This window comes from Borostomias antarcticus (genome assembly GCF_949987555.1).
Source record: "Borostomias antarcticus genome assembly, chromosome: 8".
In the NCBI taxonomy this organism is placed as follows: domain Eukaryota; kingdom Metazoa; phylum Chordata; class Actinopteri; order Stomiiformes; family Stomiidae; genus Borostomias; species Borostomias antarcticus.
Genome location: NC_140241.1, coordinates 6,642,352 through 6,660,380, shown reverse-complemented (window position 1 = coordinate 6,660,380; position 18,029 = coordinate 6,642,352). Strand labels below are relative to the sequence as shown.

Here is an 18,029-nt window from a genome sequence, read left to right as displayed (position 1 = left end):
GCATTGGGACAGGAACCATCTACTACAGAACTAGTTGTGTTACAAGGAAATGCTTCCCACTTCCACTGAAATTGTTATTCACCATGCCAATGTTTGTTATCAATAAAACTGACTTTAGAAAATTCTGATGTCTTTGTTTTATCCTGGGGTAGAGTAAACATTGCTGTATTTCAAATGTTATCGTTACAAACTACACTACCCAGCACGCACTCTGAGGGTTACGTCACCGCTACGTGAGTATTTGTTTTTTTTCCTCATATGGTGGGATCAACACGAAGGAGAAGTGGGCAGTAGGGAGACGAGTGAGTGAAGATGGCAGACGAGGAGGATTCGGGGCAGGAGGCAAACCCTGCCTCTCCCCCGGAGAGCCCTCAACGTGCCCGGCCGCACTACGTCTCCTTCTCCGAGAGCGTCCAGCCTGCGGTGGGCATGGTGAGCCAGTTGCTAACCCAGCCTTCTTCCCTAAAATTTGACAAAAACATCAAACAGGCCTTCTACAACACGGGGGCGATGATCTTCGTGGCTATCTGTTGCGGAGCAGCTGTTCTAGTCTACTTTATCCTGGAGGCTTTCCTCCGCCCGCTGCTCTGGGCAGTGCTCTGCGGGACCTTCCTCCACCCGTTCAAGCACTCCCTCGCGCGCATTGGCCGCTCCTGGCTCAACGGCCTCCAAGACACCGGGACGCCGATAGTTGTGGGGACTCTGCTGGTGCCGGTGTGGTGTGTGAACCACGGGGTGGAGGCGTTAGGGGAGCTGGTCCTGAAGAGGCTCGTGGTTCTGCTGGTCATCGGGGCAGGCGCGCCCCTGCTCTATTTCCTCTACCTGTTCTGGAGTGTCATCGGCATGCAGGTGGTCCTCGGACACGCGTGTTACATAATCGGGAGCGTGCTCGACTGCTTCTACGGCGTGTGGGTGAGTGACCGAGGGGGTCAGTGGGCGGATTGGCACGCCCCTGCCACAACAAAGGCTTGTGTGTCACCCAATACTGCGGGTCAGTTGTGTCCAGCTCAGCGATCCAGTTGAAAATATAGGCCTGGATGAAGAATAGGCAAGTCATCTAATGTGGCCAGGGAATACTGCTGCTAGGCTAAACATTAAAACTGATAGGCCTTGTGAATAATAAACTACTTAGAAAAATAAAAAAAGCCTACAAATCTAAATTAAATAAGCCAAGTCTACCCTTTTTACGCAGCTGTGCAAGTGCTTAATGTCACACTCTCCTGCTAGCAATCAGATAGGTGTTCTGTATCTTAGACAGACTTCTCTAATGCAGAACTACAGTAGCCCAACCCATAGGGCTGAAAATAACCTCTGTTTATCACCCAGCTGTATTAATTACATAGACTCCTTTCTACTGCAGCCAGCTTTGTGTCAGCTGCTTTCGACTTGAGATGAAATGTCTAGTTTGACTTGTCTTTACAACAGGCTTTTCAGTTAGGCTCTGTATCACATATCCAACCTCCTAACCTTTTTTTTTTTTTTCTCGACCGCATCGTACACCCTGTCCTCTCTCTCTCTCTCTCTCTCTCTCTCTCTCTCTCTCTCTCTTAATCTCTCTCTCTCCCTCCCTCCCCATTTGCCCTCCCTCAATCCATTCCCTCGCTCCCTCCCTCTCTCTCTCTACAGGTGTGGACAGTGGTGGTGGGCTATGTGTTGGCTGTGGCCTTCAAGTGGGGCCCCAGGACTGAGGGTTACCTGAGGGCCCTCTCTGTTCCTGTATGGGGCATCCTGCTCTTCTTCCTCGGTGTGTACAGAGGGAGGAGAGGAGAGGGGAGGGGAGGGCAGAGAGGGGGAAGGGGAGTCCAGGGAACGGGAGGGGAGCCAGATGAAGGGACTCCTTATGGAGAGCGAGGGCGAGAGTGAGCCAGGCCTTCCCTAGTGGGACGTCCTGTTCTACTTCACAGAGTGAACTGAAGGAACAAATGTTGCAATTCTGCTGTATCAACGTACCCCGGAGCTGTATAGGCCACTCCCTGCAGTTGGGGTGGGTTGAGCGCTGTGTTACTGTAAAAGTTGAAACGTGACAGAAACAGCATGTTTCTCCTTGAGATTAGGCCCGGTCTAAAGGTCCAGAGCTCTCAGCACTCCACACACACATATATACACACACACACACACACACACACACACACACACACACACACACACACATACTGTGGGATGAGTATTTCGAATGAATGAATGATAGTTCATTTCGTTTCAGTTATTTCAGACCAACAATACATACATAAACAATACAGTCTTACAACAATAGAAAAGCAATAATAAAATAACCGAAGCCAAAAAGGCATAGGCTGAAGCTATAAGCTTATTTACGCCTAACCTTCTTACTAGTACATTTCCAGGCAGTATTCAGTATTAATAGCAGCGTGTGTCTTGAAGTGTTAAAATACTGTGCTGGGGAGAAAGGGTGGTGATTAGAGTTAGCCACAAGCTACCAGCTAGTACACCATGTTTGTAGTTTTGTAGTTTTTGAGTATAACGTTATATGGTGTGTTTCCTTGCCAAACATGACCCCTCAGCTGACTGTCATTATCACCTCACTGTCGAAAATTGTTTCAAACCTCTGTTTCTCTTTAGTGTCTCTAACTGGCTCATGGAGAGTTCCTGTATGCGTGGTTGTGGTCTCTCTTCTCATTGTGGGTTCACAAGAAAAAACACCCATGCCCAGAAAAGGTGAGACTACGCACACACACACACACGCACACGCACACACGCGCACACACACAGACCACAATGAAACAGAATGATCATACAAAATCATGCTGTATTGATTTTATTACTGCTACTTTGTTGTGTGTTATTTGCTATGTTGCTATGTTGTTTGAAATTTGATTACTGTTGATGTATGTTGTTTGAAACTTTTGCATCTGTCTTGGCCAGGGCTCCTTCGAAAAAGAGATGATAATCTCAACCGGATTTCCCTTTTTTTTGTTGACCTTCTCCGACCTCTCTTCTCTTTCTCCCTCCCTCTGCTAGGTGAGTTGACAGGGCAGGTGTTGTCATTTGCTGCTAACACCATCTACATGGCCATCTCCTGCAGCAACCTCCCCATGAACCCTGAGACCAGCAGCAGGGCTCCCTCTTCAGGTGAGACAGGCAACCTCCATCCACCTTCTCCACCTCCCTCTCTCCTCCACCTCCCTCTATCTCCCCCACCTCCTTCTATCTCCCTCTCCTCCCTCCACCTCCCTCTATCTCCCTCTCTCCTCCACCTCCCTCTATCTCCTCCAACTCCCTCTATCTCCCTCTCTCCTACACCTCCCTCCAACTCCCTCTATCTCACTCTCTCCTCCACCTCCGTCTATCTCCCCCACCTCCTTCTATCTCCCTCTCCTCCCTCCACCTCCCTCTATCTCCCTCTCTCCTCCACCTCCCTCTATCTCCCTCTCTCCTCCACCTCCCTCCACTTCCCTCTATCTTCTCCACCTCCCCCTATCTCCTCCACCTCCCTTCACCTTCCTCTAACTCCTCTCTCTGGGAATGCGCGGAGGCTCTCTGACCAGTGTGACAGCTGAGCCCGTCTCTCCCTCTCCCCCCTGTCCTCCCAGGCCCACGCCCCTCCCACAGCCCCATGTTCTCGCGGCGGTCCCGTCCGGAGCTGGGCGGCCTCTTCTCCAGAGAGAGGAGCTCCCACAGGGCCAGCGACATCTACTTCGTTCTGCTGTTCTGGGCCATAGTGCTGGTTCAGATCTGGCTCAACCTGTGGATCTTACAGCTGCTATCCATTCCCGTGGCCGGTAATGTTCTCACACACACACGCACACATGCACACACACGCACGCGCACGCACGCACGCACACATGCTCAGCCACACAGCTCAGGAGTGCATAAAAAGTTATATAATCTGTTTTGTGTGTGTGTGTGTGTTTGTTATAGTGTGGGTGGTGAAGAAGTTGGTGGTGCATTTTGGACTGATAGGATTTGCCAAACGGACGTTGACGTCATGGTGGGAGGTACTAGAGAAGTTTGGTCGTGAGCGACAGGACGCCTTCCTACCTGGACCAATCAAAGGCCTGGCCCAGTTTCTGCTCCGCATTGACACCAAGGTAACACTGCCCAGTCTGAGTCCCCTCTGGAAAAACACACCCAGACACGCCTGAGTCCCATTTTCTTGACACCCACGCATACACCCCCCCCCCCCTGATTCTATCCCATTCTTCACCCAATTTGGTAGCTAGTCACACCTGACCTACAGTCCAGTTGTCCCCCATCGTTGCTGTGGAGGGTCTGTCACACAGTCCCTGCGGTCGGCGATCCGGACCATCCACTATCACGCCCGTGACCGTGACTCCCACACCAGTGCTTTACGAGTATAAATAAAGGTTTGAAATGAAATGTCCCTCTGTTGTCCCCTGGGGGGCGCTGTTGCTACATCGCTGTGTTCTGGAGCTCGAGATTGACTTGATGAGAGGAGTCTGCACCGGTCCTCTGGCAGCGTAGGACAGTATCACTAGAATGTTGCAAAAGTCTACAGCAGGTGAAAACAGAGGTACTTCAGAGGTAAATGCCCGTGGTATTAGGGTCTACACAGGTGTCTGGTAGAGTGTCTCAGGAGGGGTTTAGTTCAGGTGAGCAGAGAGTGATGGAGACCAGTCTGAGACACACAGAGTCCTAGTGCCCTCTGGATCTCTTCTCTCTTATCATTGGCCCTTTAGCTGACGAATTGAGCAATGATGTATCCTGCAGCCAAGTGTTCCTAGCTGGTGATGTCACTGATATTACACCCCCCACCCCCCCGCCCCCACCTCGACTCCTGAACTGTTCCTTTCTTTTTTGGCGTGTGTGTGTGTGTATATAACCTGGTCCAGGCATATGTCGAGTTATCCGGTAACAATGACGTGCACAGGGCTGAAAATTAACACCTGCCACCGGCCAAATGCAGGTCAAATTTCCAATTGGCGACTAGATTTTCAGCTATCTGGAAAAAAAAAAAAAACTTGGCTGGTAGATTTTTTCATCTACAGTCCCCTTGGCAGGTGACTCACCGTGAGCCAAAAAGTTCATTTTCACCCCTGTGCACAACGATTTGCGTCCTTTTGATATCCAGCTGAAACATTCTACGCTCCCTGCATCCACCAGCGCCAGTCTGCCCGGTTCTCTCTCTGAGCCCCTCCCCCTCCCTTACTGCCTGTGCCCAATCCAAGGTGGGGCTTCTGTTGCTTGGGTACCATGTGATGAATGCTGCACAGGTGTGTCAAATAATAATCCCCGATGTCTCTTTGTCTCCTCCCAAAGCTCTGGCATTGGCTTAACCAGCAGGTAATGATCTAGCAGAGTGGATTGCTGAGAGAACGAAAAATCACAACAGTGTGTGTGTGCGTGTGCGTGTGTGTGTGTGTGTGTGCGTGTGTGTGCGTGTGCGTGCGTGTGCGTGCGTGTGTGTGTATGCGTGTGTGTGTATGTGTGTGTGTATGCGTGTGTGTGTTTGTGTATGTGTGTGTGTGTGTGTATGCGCGCGAGGAACTGAAAGACAAAGACGAGCGAGTGTGTGCAGCAGTGTAGCAGCTTGGACTGACGCAGTCTCCATCCACTATCACCCTGCCGTCCTGCCTCTCCCTGTCCCCCCTCCCTGACCCCCGACCTCACTTCCTCCCCCCCCCCCCCCGCTTCCTGCTTCCGTAGAGCCGAAGCTACGGCGGGGTGAGCTCATTGGCTCCTCAGCCCACCGTACCTTCCCCTCCGTGATCTGATTGGCTGGTTGGCTTGTGAGTGTGTGTGCGCTGCATGGAGGAATGGCAGGGCGTAGCCTGTGCGCAGTTGGTCGGAGGGGGGTGGGGTGGGGGGGGCAGTGTCTCCCCTCCCACAGTGGATGAGGGCTGGTCGACCCCCCCTGGACGTTGTCAGGCACTCTGCGGACGCCCTGAAGGAAGGTCCAGGGGGAAATGCCGGCCACTGGTCTCCCCGGGATGGGGGAGGGTCCAGGACTACGCTTCTTGTGATTGGGTGGATCCATAGCGGGAAAAGGAGGCGGGGATTGGCTCGTTACTGGTCATATACCAGACCAGTCACACCGGCCAGAGGAAACCGGGGGGTGTTGACCCATATTTAGGGATATTGGCCGATGATGTTAAGGTTTTGCTGTATTTTGTCTCACCTAGGTCTCTAGGTCCCTCTGTCTGCGGGAGTAGACTTTCGTAGGGCTGTGTCTCAATCCTTTGAGGGTTTCCTCCAGTCTGCTGTGGTGTCCTGTCAGAGAGTGCTGTGCCACAGCGTTGGGACACAGCCTTACTGTATAGGGGAGCGTTGAGAGGCGTCTACTAACACAGCCTCATCACACGCCCCTGTCACCTGATAATAACACTCACACCCTCCCTCAGGGACCTAATCACACACACACACACACACGAATGTCACATAGGGTGTTATGAAGTGACATAGTGGTGGTTGGGGACATAGAGAAACCTGGGTTCCTGCTCTCCTCACATCAGAGAAGGTGAGAGATATAATATAGTATAGTTGGATGAATAGGCTACAACACACACACACGCACACACGCACACAGCTACCGTGCTGGCTAATGGTTCCCAGGGTTCAGTTGGGGGGCGGCGGGGGCACAGGCTCCTCCATGTGTCCAGCCACACATGCATGTCCACAAGCAACGACCAGTTAGAACCACCTACAGTACTTACTTCTGTCCCTGGTTCTTTTTTTTCTGCCACACACTCTCTCTCTCTCTCTCTCTCTCTCTCTCTCTCTCTCTCTCTCTCTCTCCCTCCCTCCCTGTAGATGGTCGTGTGGTTGGAGCGCTCTCTGGATAAACTCATCAGCATCTTCATCATCTTCCTCCTGGTCACTGGGACCCTGCTCATGGCTCTGCTGCTCACCGCCATGGTACCGTGCTGTGTGTCCCTCCGTGCCCCCCGTAGACCAGTCTGTATATGCTACTCCTACTGTATGCTATGCAGATGACAACCAGCTCTATATGTCTGACACCCAATGATTACAGCTCAGTTGACCGTCTGGTAGACTGTATTGCTGATATATTGTAAATGTATGGATGTCACAGAACTTTGTTCAGCTAAACCAGGACAAAACAGGGGTGAAAAAGTTGAAAGGGAGAGACTAGGAATTTAAAAACACTGACACTAAACATCTTAATTTTGAGGTATATATTAAGAATGTGACATGGGTATCTTTTTATCACTTGAGAAACATTTCGAAGGTGAAATCTTTCCTCTCTCAGGCTGACTCTGAAAGAGTACTGCATGCTTTTCTTACTAGCTGGTTGGGTTACTGTAGCACTGTCCTGTCTGGTATACCAAAGAAAGCTATTAGTCAACTTCAAATGATACAGAATGCCGCCGCACGAGTCCTCACTAAGACCAGAAGGAGAGCACACATCACACGAGTCTTAAAATCACTACACTGCTTACCTGTCAGTTTTAGAATAGATTTTAAGATTATTTTATTAGTTTATAAATCACTCCATAGTCATGCACCTGAATACATGCCAGACCAAGAGACATGTGGAGGCAGCTTTCAGTTTTTATGCCCCCAGCCTCTGTCAGAAAACCTAAGAATGGCGGAAACTGCGGACATTTTTAAGCGAGATCTTAACTTTTTAATCTAACTTTTATCATGTAGCTTTATTTATATTATATTTTACTCTTCTTGATTTTGAACTTTCCCTTTAACCATGTATTGTCTGTTTTTACAATGTACTGTTTCTTTTAAATTATTTTATATTCATTCATATATTATCTGATTTACTCTTACGTTTGCTTGTATGAATGTGTGCTATACATAAACCTGACTGACTGTAGTGCTGCCTGTCTGTCATGTGCTCCCAGGTCCATCATGAAAGTGTTCATATCATCGACGTCACCAGCAACCTGATCAACGAGACGGTGTCCAACCATCCGGAATGGGCCAAGTATGCACACGCACACACACAGACAACACACACACACACACACGCGGTCATGTACATACCTACATGTCTCTGTCCCCCCCTCTCCCCCCAGCTGGCTCCCGGAGGCGCGTGTGGTCCAGAAAGCCCTGAACTCGGCCGCCACTAACGTCTACCAGCATGGGAGAGAGTGGATAACTCTGAAGGTGATGACCTTCCAGGCTGGCTCCATGGTTTCAGTCGGTGTCAGTTACGTGTGTGTGTGTGTTTGCATGTGTCGACGACACAGTGATGACGCCAACTCGGACTGCGAGGAATCTGGGTGTGACCCTGGACGACCAGCTGTCGTTCTCCACACATATCACATTCGTTACACGCTCTTGCAGATTCCTGCTAAACGGCGCAGGTGCTCATCCAGGCCCTGGTCATCTCCCGCCTGGATTACTGCAACTCCCTCCTTGCTGGGGCCCCGGCGTCAGCCATTAAACCCCTAGAACTTGTGCAGAAAGCTGCTGCTCGCCTGGTGTTCAACCACCCCAAATTCTCCCACACAACTTCCCTTCTCCGTTCTCTACACTGGCTCCCTGTAGCAGCTCGCATCCAGTTTAAAACCCTGGTACACGCTTACAGGGCGATAAAAGGAACAGCTCCCTCCTACCTCCAGGCCATGGTCAAACCCTACATCCCTCCCGACCACTATGCTCTGCTACCTCGGGGCAACTGGTTGCCCCGTCACTCTAAGTCCCCTGCGGTCAATCAACACAGTAGCGGATCTTTTCTGTCCTGGCCCTGCAGTGGTGGAATGAACTGCCCACTGACGTCAAGACAGACAACAGAGTCACTGCCCATCTTTTGCCGCAGGCTCAAAATGCACCTCTTCAAGAAATACTACCAGGATCCTCTTAAGCACCTGTTACTGTATACTTTTATTTTGCTACTCTTGCACTTTGGCTTCAGCACTAGATTATGCTCTTAGTCACTTGTCTAGAAAGGAGATCCACTTGTGAGTTCTGGCGAGTAGTAGCACACTGACTTCCTACGTTAAATGCAATTATTGTAAGTCGATTTGGATAAAATCGTCTGCTAAATGACGTGTGTGTGTGTGTGTGTGTAGCTCCATAAGATGTTGGGGGATAAGGTGAACCACACGGATGTTATCGAGAAGCAGGTTCTGGATCTCTGGGACCGACTCTACCACTCCTGGTTTGTCAAGGTAAGACACACACACACAGACACGTGCACACACACACACACACACACACACTCTCTCCACTCTTTCTCATCTGCTTATCTGCTTAAACATCCTGTGAAACTGACGTGTGTGTGTGCGCCTGTGTGTGTGCGCGTGTGTGTTTGTTTTAGAATGTGACCTACACTGGACGCCCAGGGCGTGGCCTCAAGCTTCCACCTCAGAGACAGAACAGCTGGCTGGGGGACATCCTGGACTGGCAGGACCTCGCCTCCTTCATAAAGGACAACATCGAGACCCTGCTCTCTGTGAGTGTGTGTGTGTGTGTGTGTGTGTGTGTGTGTGTGTGTGTGTGTGTGTGTGTGTGTGTGTGTGTGTGTGTGTGTGTGTGTGTGTGTGTGTGTGTGTGTGAGTGTGTGTGAGTGAAATGGTAAATGGACTGCAATTATATAGCGCTTTTATCCAAAGCGCTTTACAATGAAGGCCTGGCTTTACAATGAAGTCCCCTCATTCACCCATTCACACACACACACAGCTGCCATGCAAGATGCTAGTCTGCTCATTGGGAGCAATTTGGGGTTCAGTGTCGAGGACACTTCCGTCGTCAGGAGGAGCCTCCTGAGCTACAGCACCCCCCCCCCCCACCGTGTGTGTGTGTGTGTGTGTGTGTGTGTGTGTGTGTGTGTGAGAGAGTGAGAGAGTGAGAGAGTGAGTGAGTGAGTGAGTGAGTGAGTGAGTGTTGTGTGTAATGTGTGTGTTCTCTCTTTTGTCTAGATATTGGAGTCCCTGTGGATAGTGATGAGTCGGAACTTTGGGCTACTCATCTCCACGACGACCACTCTGTTCACTGTCCTCTTCCACAGTGGCACGGCCCTGCTGAACTTCGCCCTGAGCCTGGTAAGACACACACACACACACACACACACACACACACACACACAGGCATTCTCCTTTATTTTGCAGCCTGCTTATGGGGGGTGGGAAGTGCCACGTTTCGCAGGTCTGCGTGTGAGTGTGTGTGTGTGTGTGTGTGTGTGCGTCTATGTGGAACTTAGTGAAAAATGAGACGCACTCACACACACACACACACGCACACCTTATCTTTGCTAAAGATATATGCAAATCCCAGCGATCTGATTGGCTGATTCCCTAACTATGTCTTTGCAAGGATAAGGTGTGCTTGTGTGTGTGAGTGAGTGTGTCTAATTTTTCACTAAGTTCCACATAGACGCACAGACACACACACACACACTCAAACGCAGACCTGCGAAACGTGGCACATCCCACACCCCATACCTGCTGTCTCCTTTGTGAGCTCATTGTGTGTGTGTGTGTGTGTGTGTGTGTGTGTGTGTGTATAGGTGATCTTCCTGACCACCCTGTTCTACCTACTGAGCTCCAGTGGAGAGTACTACAAACCTGTCAAATGGGTGATCAGCCTCACCCCCCTCTCCCAGCCCGGACCCTCCTCCAATATCATCGGCCAGTCTGTGGAGGAGGCCATCAGGTACACGCACACACACACACACACGCACATTCTGTACACACATACACTCTAACGCATCCCAGGAATCATAACGATGGTATGATTATGATTAACATTGCTTGTGTGTATCTGTTCTAGAGGCGTGTTTGACGCCTCGCTGAAGATGGCGGGGTTCTACGGTCTCTACACCTGGCTCACACACACCATGTTTGGCATCAACATAGTCTTCATCCCCTCTGGTAAGTGTGTGTGTGCGCGTGTGTGTGTGTGCATGTCACTGCCAATACTGTACATTCTCACCCTCTCTCCCCCCCCCTTACTCTCACCCTGTCCCCTGCCCCCCCTTTCACCCCCCCTCTCTCCCCCCTGCAGCGCTGGCCGCCATCCTGGGGGCCGTGCCGTTCCTGGGGACCTACTGGGCGGCGGCGCCCGCCATCTGTGACCTGTGGCTGGTCCAGGGGGAGGGGCTGAGGGCCCTGCTGCTGCTGGTCTGCCATCTGCTGCCAACCTACTTCGTGGACACGGCCATCTACTCAGACATATCAGGGTAAGAGTGTGTGTGTGTGTGTGTGTGTGAGAGAGAGAGAGTGTGAGTGTAACTGAGTAAAACGGAGTCCTCCTGCGTCCTTGAATAGGTAGCGAGTTGTTGGTTAAACTCACTCCCCCCGTATAAATATCGTCCACCCGCACCGATGTAGAGCTGGCTTTTCATGGGCGCAGCTGGTAGAAATGGTAATTGTGACACTGGAGACCCGGGTTCAAATCCACCCCCAGGGGAAGCAGAGACGCATGGGTTACATGTGGGCGCTTGAGAGATTTTTTGAATGGGTATTTATGCTAGTGTGTGCGCACGCGCATGTGTGTTCACTGTTGACACGTCTCTATCCCCCCTCTCTCAGCGGTGGACACCCCTACCTGACAGGCCTCGCGGTGGCGGGCGGAGCGTACTACCTGGGACTGGAGGGGGCCATCATCGGGCCCATCCTGCTGTGTATCCTGGTGGTAGCTTCCAACATCTACAGTGCCATGCTCATGAGTCCCAACTCTGCACAGCCAACTCCTGTCCAGTCTAACTGGCCTCTGCACAAGTATGCGCACGCGCACACACACACACACACACACACACACGCACACACACCTAATCACACAGTCTGATATATTTGATTGTTACCGCGATCCTGACTAATTTCAAAAGAAGCCAGGTCTGTTTCTCATTCTATTCACACCTTTATTGTTCTCTGTCCTTTCTCTCTCTCTCTCTCTCTCTCTCTCTCTCTCTCTCTCTCAGGCCCTTCCCAGACTCCACTCCGTCCGTGCTGAAGAGAGAGAGATCGAGTGAGTGAGGAGTGTGTCTCTGTGGCCTGTCTCCCTGTTTCCCATTGGCTCGTTCCCTGGGAGAAGCACTCCCCTCCCTGAAGCTCCTCGCTGTGACGCCCCGCGCTACAGGGTCGCCCTGCCGGAGGTGCAGGGGCATAAGGCGAGGTTACCCAAGATGCCGTCTGCCTGCTGGAACGAGGCATCATCCCTTCGAACAAGACTAGAAATATGTGATAGTGACCAGGCAGATCAAAAGCTGTGGTCCATTATGTCAAAGGCCTAATTAGGCATAAAGTTTGCCATATTCGATGATGAAATTGATGATGGCTCAGAGTTTTTACTGTTGAAACCTGACCACGCGTATCTTGACACTATATTTGGGCTGTTTATGTAAAAACAAAACTTCCTCATACTCCCCTGTGCACACCACACCTACCTGCAGACTGTAGGCGAGGGTATAGCCCCACCCATCGCCCCTCCCCCTGGAGGTTAAAGTTCAGACTGGGTGCACATAGTTGCTAGGAGCAGAGGATCAATGGAACACCATTTCATGTAAATGTCAACCCTCGACCTTAAAGAGCTAGTGGGCACATTGTGTTTCAGCTCAGTTAGATTTATCCACGGGTCTGTTCACCAATAGCCTGCTTAGCTGAGTCTATTCTCTTGTGTTGGGCTGGAATAATTAGAAGCGTGCAACTCTGTAACGCTCCAGGACCAGGGCTCGGTTACCTTTTGTTTTACTGCTGCTTTAATTCTTTGACAAGTTTACTGTTTAATTTTAATATCATAAATATTAATATCGGTTGTGTATCTCTGTGGTACGTGTTGTTTGATGCTGTCATGTTTGGCAATTCTCTTTGCATAGTGGTGAGTACTGTTCGCAGGCACTTTTGCAGTGAGACAGAATGTCCTGTGTGTGGAGTTTGGCCTCTGTTACCTGAGATGAATGTTGTTTTTTTAACGTTGGACCATTTTAAGCTCCAGTTGACCTTTGTTCTTACACTAAGCCTTCAACATTACACATACACACACACACACGCACGGCATGAGCACTTGTACTAAGAACTCATCACATTCACTTACACATTCAATACCTCAGAAGCACTTTCTGATACGACATGAATTAGCTGCCTGGGGTGGGAGAGTTAGTTAGCGGTTTATCCTGAGAGAAGGGGTTAGGTTTGAGTTTGAGGATAGTTTGGGACGGTATCATCACCTATCATAACACTGATGTAATATTAATCTGTAATAACTGTTCCTGTGTTTTCTACTGGAAATGCACTAATAAACATTACCATTACTAATATTGTGTGTCTCTCTGTGAAGCTCATATAACAAATCAGCCGTTCAAATCAACATAACCCCTTACTAGTACAATCAGTTAGATCTGAAGTTTTATTTTATGAAATCTTAACATCTACTACATTCTAAGTCCATTACATAATTTTCGAACATATAAAACAACCATTTTCCATACAAAAAATAGACATGTCTTCACCTTACAGACCCGTAAGAGAATGTAATCATAGAAAGGGGCATGACTCATGACGCGTATTTGACTTGTAAATACAATACAAATACATTTAGAGTGTGAATTATTTTGTCATGTCAAGATTTTCTGTAGACATTTGTCTCTGTGGGAGTGGGAGGTGGGGACAGGTATGGAGGTGCTGGAGTTATTGTGCCAGGCAGTGCAGCGGTCATCAGAGCAGTGAAGACACTCGTCAGCCCCGCCTTTCCTGCTGATGCTGCTGTAAGTCGCTCCTACGTCGGCCTCTCAGCCACTCCACTCCACCTCCCAGTAACGACGGCCAGTCAGAACCTCTCTGCTCCTGCTCCTCAAACCTCCTGGGGAGATCCGGGTTCGGTGCTTCACCAGGGTGCTCCTGTTTTCCTCAGACAGGGACAGACGCCTGTGGGCAGAGTCGGGGTCACGAGTGAGCTCACAGGCATTAGAGGGGACAAACCAACACAGAGTATCAGTGTTATTTAGGAGAAGATGCCACTTTAAAGAGACATAAGGACACTTGTAGAGAGAGATACCGAACGTACAGGATTGTAGGGCACAAAAGGTTTTTCCACATAATAGAGAATCCTGCAGTCATTTTTAACAAATGGAAAAATGGACATTGACCTCAGAGTTTCCAGCTTACAGATTGAACTCCCCAGTCTAGCAGAGAGCAGCTTCACTCCCGAATCCTGCAGGTTGTCTTCACTCAGGTCCAGCTCTCTCAGATGCGAGTCTGGGCTGAGGACAAGGCACATTCTCACAGCCTGAGGAATAAAGTGGATGTACACCATAACTGATTTGGCTTTCAGTTGGACATTCTGTGTTTGAACACATGGCATTGTTTGCTCAACAAGATGGTGGATTGGTTCCTTGCCAAATGGTACCTGTTATCATTTTGAGATCAACGATTGAGACATTTTTGTAGCTTGGGATCACATTTGCTCTTAAAATAGGTCAGCTGTTGAACATGCCTCTACAACCCTGCTAACATCAGAATGATGCCTGAAAACTAGAGAATCCTATTGTTTTAAAAATTACACAAAGTTAGTTTATACGACACACACAAGCATTTGACAGACTAATCACAGTACAGGACTGACCTGAGTTCTCAGTGTACACAGTGGATTCTCCAGTCCAGCAGAGCAGCTTCACTCCTGAGTCCTGCAGGCCATTCTTACTCAGGTCCAGCTCTCGCAGGTGTGTTTGAATGGAGAACAGAGGCCAAGGCTTCACAGGAGCTCTCTGTGAGGTTACATCCGCTCAGCCTAAACGGATAAAGAGGGCAGTCTCAGGAATGATTAGCATTATATTATCATATACTGTAGAGCCCCTGGAGAAAGAAGTAAAGCTGTTTCGATGTCCAGGCACTTACAAAGCTGTTTGAGGCCCTGGCCACTGGCAGCAACCACAGAACACCTTCCTCTGATCTGGAGAATCACATCCTTCTTCTGAGGTCAGCAACATAAAGACCAGAGCTGACCACTGGGCTGGTGAGAGTTGATCTCTGGAGAGACTTCCTGAGCTCAGGTAACTTTGGATCTTTGCATGAGTCATTATACAATATTCCTCACTCACCACTTTGCTTTAGAAGTGCTTTGCCAGGCCGCCTTTGTAAATAAGAACTTGTTCATAAACGCCTGCCTGGTTAAATTAAGGTTAAATAGAAAAAAAAAAAAAAAAAGGGTCCAGTTTTTCAGAGCTCCTCATTTGAACCCCCTCCTCTCTCTCCTCTAAGAGATCCATGTTAGAGGCAGTGCCTCATCAAACTAGTGTCCGCCAAGCCTGAGAGCACTGAGTCAAATTCCATCCTATGTGAAAAACACAGTGTGTGTGTCTACTGTTAAAGGCGAGACTACCTAGCTCCTATGGGGAAAATAATAAACAATGAGAAATTCACCAGGTTACATGTTCATTTGAAAGACATGTAAAAAAGAATAAAAAAATGTATTACAAGGTTTCTGAAATGTATTCCTATATTCCAAAAAGGGGCATGTTCTCATTGAAAATATGCTAATTAGTGCCAGTGCCGGTTGCCATATTGTTTTTATGCAAAAATTCAAAAAAAAAAAAATTTGAGGGGGTTCACACATTAGAAATGTAACTTTATATCGGGGGAATTGTGTGTGTACCCTCTAATTAGCTCATAGAACAGGAAATACTGTCTATAGTCATAAAAAAGTCAGTTTTCGCCATGTATTTGGTATAAAGGGGACTGTAAAACTGGCTGTGAATGAGATATCAACAAACCCCTCGATAAAAAGTTGCTAAATATAGATAGGAGTAAATGTGGGAGGTTTGAAGGGGTTACGATGAAGAAAAGTACCTAACTCTGACACCGGTGTGCAACACAAACACAGAAAAAAACATTTTCAGGAAAACAGCTTCAAAGTTTGAGATCGAAAAATATCAATCAATTTTATTTGAAACAATAACTTGTTATCCCAAAACATTTTCGAAGGGTAATAAACATCCTACACACATAACTGATAACTGAATAACACACACACACACACACTCACACACACACACCCACACACAGCGGTATTATTAGTTACTGAAACAACTGCACTGTAACAACATTGGTTGTGATTGAAAAGAAATGGGTGTCTCTCTCGCTCACTCACTCACACACACACACACACACACACACACACACACACACACACACACACACAGGTATTACTACAGTTACTGAAACAACTGCACTGTAACAACATTGGTTGTGATTGGAAAGAAATAGGTGTCTCTCTCTCCCACACACACACACACACACACACACACACTACAGTATTTACCACAGTAATCTGTACTGTAAACAGTACTCAGTGAGCTGAAGTGTGTTCCGCTGTGAGCTAAAGTGAGGCACCGTACTGTGAGGTGCCCGTTCCACTATTGAGATAGGTAGCCTCGACTAGATAGGTCCACTGGTCAGTGTCAGACGTGGTCACGTATACTCTGGCTTCCCCCAGCAGGCCCTGGCTTTCAGGACCCAGGTACCACACACACACACGCATGCACGCACATGCACACACACGCATGCACACACGCACGCACACGTAAACACGCACGCACACATACGCACGCACACACACTCATACGCACACAATAGGGCCTACTCCGCCATCCCTACCCCATACAGCTCCCCTTCCTCCTCTTCCTGCTGGTGCCTAGTCACCTTCTCTGCATTGCTCCTCTCCCTGCGGGTCCGCTTGGCCATTGCGTCGGCCACGCCCTCGGCCTTCCTCACCCGGAGTTCGTCAACTGCCGTCATGTTCTCAATCGTGTGCCGCGAGGTGTCTAGACACAAGCTGTCCATTACACCATGGAGGGCATGGGCACCCTCATTGAAGGTTGCCACTGCGACCCCTGCTGCGGCCTGGACACGGGCTAGACCTTGGAAGGTTGTTTTCTGGCACCTGGCCCAGATCATAGAGTTCAGGCACTCGTTCTGGTTCTGGGTGCCGCCGTGTGCCATTGTCGGAGGAGCTGGTCGTCTGTCATGCGGTGGTAGAGCGGCATCAAGGCTTTGCCCACGTTCCAGGCCAGGAAGTTCCGGTCATGCTTGCTGTGGCTGTCCGGCTTCTTCCCTTCAGCCTGTGCCTGCCGGTACCAGCACCAGGATGGGTCACACTTGGTGTGGGTTGGGTTGCTGTCCGAGGCCATGGAGTGGAGAAGGCCCGCCCAGATACCGGTCTTCATCTTCTCAACATCGCCTTTCGCATTTAGGACAGCCCCCCGGTAGTAGTTCTGCAAGGCCTTGCATTTACTGGCGGTCAGCTTCCCCTTTGCCTTCCCTCCCAATTTCTTCTCCTTTGCCCACTTACGGAGTGCAGTGCCCATCCTCTTGTGCGCATGATTGACACACTCAAGCTTCTGGACCTCTACACCTGCATCTGCGTAGGGGTTCAGAGTGGTCACACTCGCAAAGGCCGCGCTATCCCAATCCCCCAGCATGTTTGAGTACCGCAGCTGGTAGCGGTCCACGGAGCGCCCCCATATCCTCACCGCAGCCTCCTGCTCCATGGCCTTGCTCGATCTGTCAACGTTTTTGCCACACTTTCCACTCGCCTTGTGGGTCACGATCCAAGCCTGGAATTGGGCCTCAGTGATGTTTTTCTTCATCCGGGAAGCAGCTTTCAGTGCACAGGCGTGGCAGTATATGGACAGGACCTCATGGTCGATGACCAGACCAGTCAGGATGTCTATACAGACTCCAATCCCGTACTTCGAGGTGATCCCTCTTTTCTGCCAGGTGCCGTCAAAAGACACACCGATGTCTATGACGGCATTTGGGTTGCGCTAGAGCTCCTCTGCGACCTCTGGGTCCATGTCGGCATAGGCCTGCCGCACCACCTCTCGCGTCCTCTGCAGGCTCTGCTCTCCTCTCTGGATCTCTACCGCTGTAATAAAAACCAAAGCAAATTATCAACTCTTCACTGATAGTTTCAAAAATGTAAAGATGACACCATAGAGACTGACAGCTTGCAACTAGGTGTAGGATAGGGGTAGACTAGAATAGAAAGTTTATTTTGCCATAAATATCAAGTACAGAGTACAGGTACATTGGGATTCTTGTTATCGCTTCTCCTTTCAGTGACTTATCATATTATATAGGTAGGGGGAGAAAGAGAGGAAGAAGAGAGAGAGAAACAGTGTAGAAATCTAAACAGAACTG

At 49.4% G+C, this 18,029-nt stretch overlaps 1 protein-coding gene across 1 annotated transcript; it reads left to right on the top strand.

Annotated features, from left to right (window-relative positions):
• The first annotated feature begins 277 nt into the window (after positions 1–277).
• On the top strand, positions 278–13,093 carry tmem245 (transmembrane protein 245). The gene is made up of 17 exons (XM_084442315.1): positions 278–912; positions 1,627–1,744; positions 2,581–2,676; positions 2,980–3,090; positions 3,552–3,740; positions 3,880–4,049; positions 6,730–6,834; positions 7,794–7,876; positions 7,968–8,058; positions 8,967–9,065; positions 9,215–9,349; positions 9,816–9,938; positions 10,403–10,548; positions 10,666–10,766; positions 10,900–11,074; positions 11,427–11,615; positions 11,816–13,093. Exons 1-17 carry the CDS (start codon positions 313–315, stop codon positions 11,868–11,870), a joined length of 2,586 nt encoding a protein of 861 aa, XP_084298441.1. The 5' UTR covers positions 278–312; the 3' UTR covers positions 11,871–13,093.
• The last annotated feature ends 4,936 nt before the right edge of the window (positions 13,094–18,029 follow it).

Coding starts and splice junctions, on each gene's coding strand:
- tmem245 (XM_084442315.1), top strand. CDS start 313: ATGGCAGACGAGGAGGATTCGGGGCAGGAGGCAAACCCTGCCTCTCCC. Junction 3,091..3,551: donor CAGCAGGGCTCCCTCTTCAG/GTGAGACAGGCA, acceptor CTGTCCTCCCAG/GCCCACGCCCCTCCCACAGC. Junction 11,075..11,426: donor ATCTACTCAGACATATCAGG/GTAAGAGTGTGT, acceptor CCCCTCTCTCAG/CGGTGGACACCCCTACCTGA.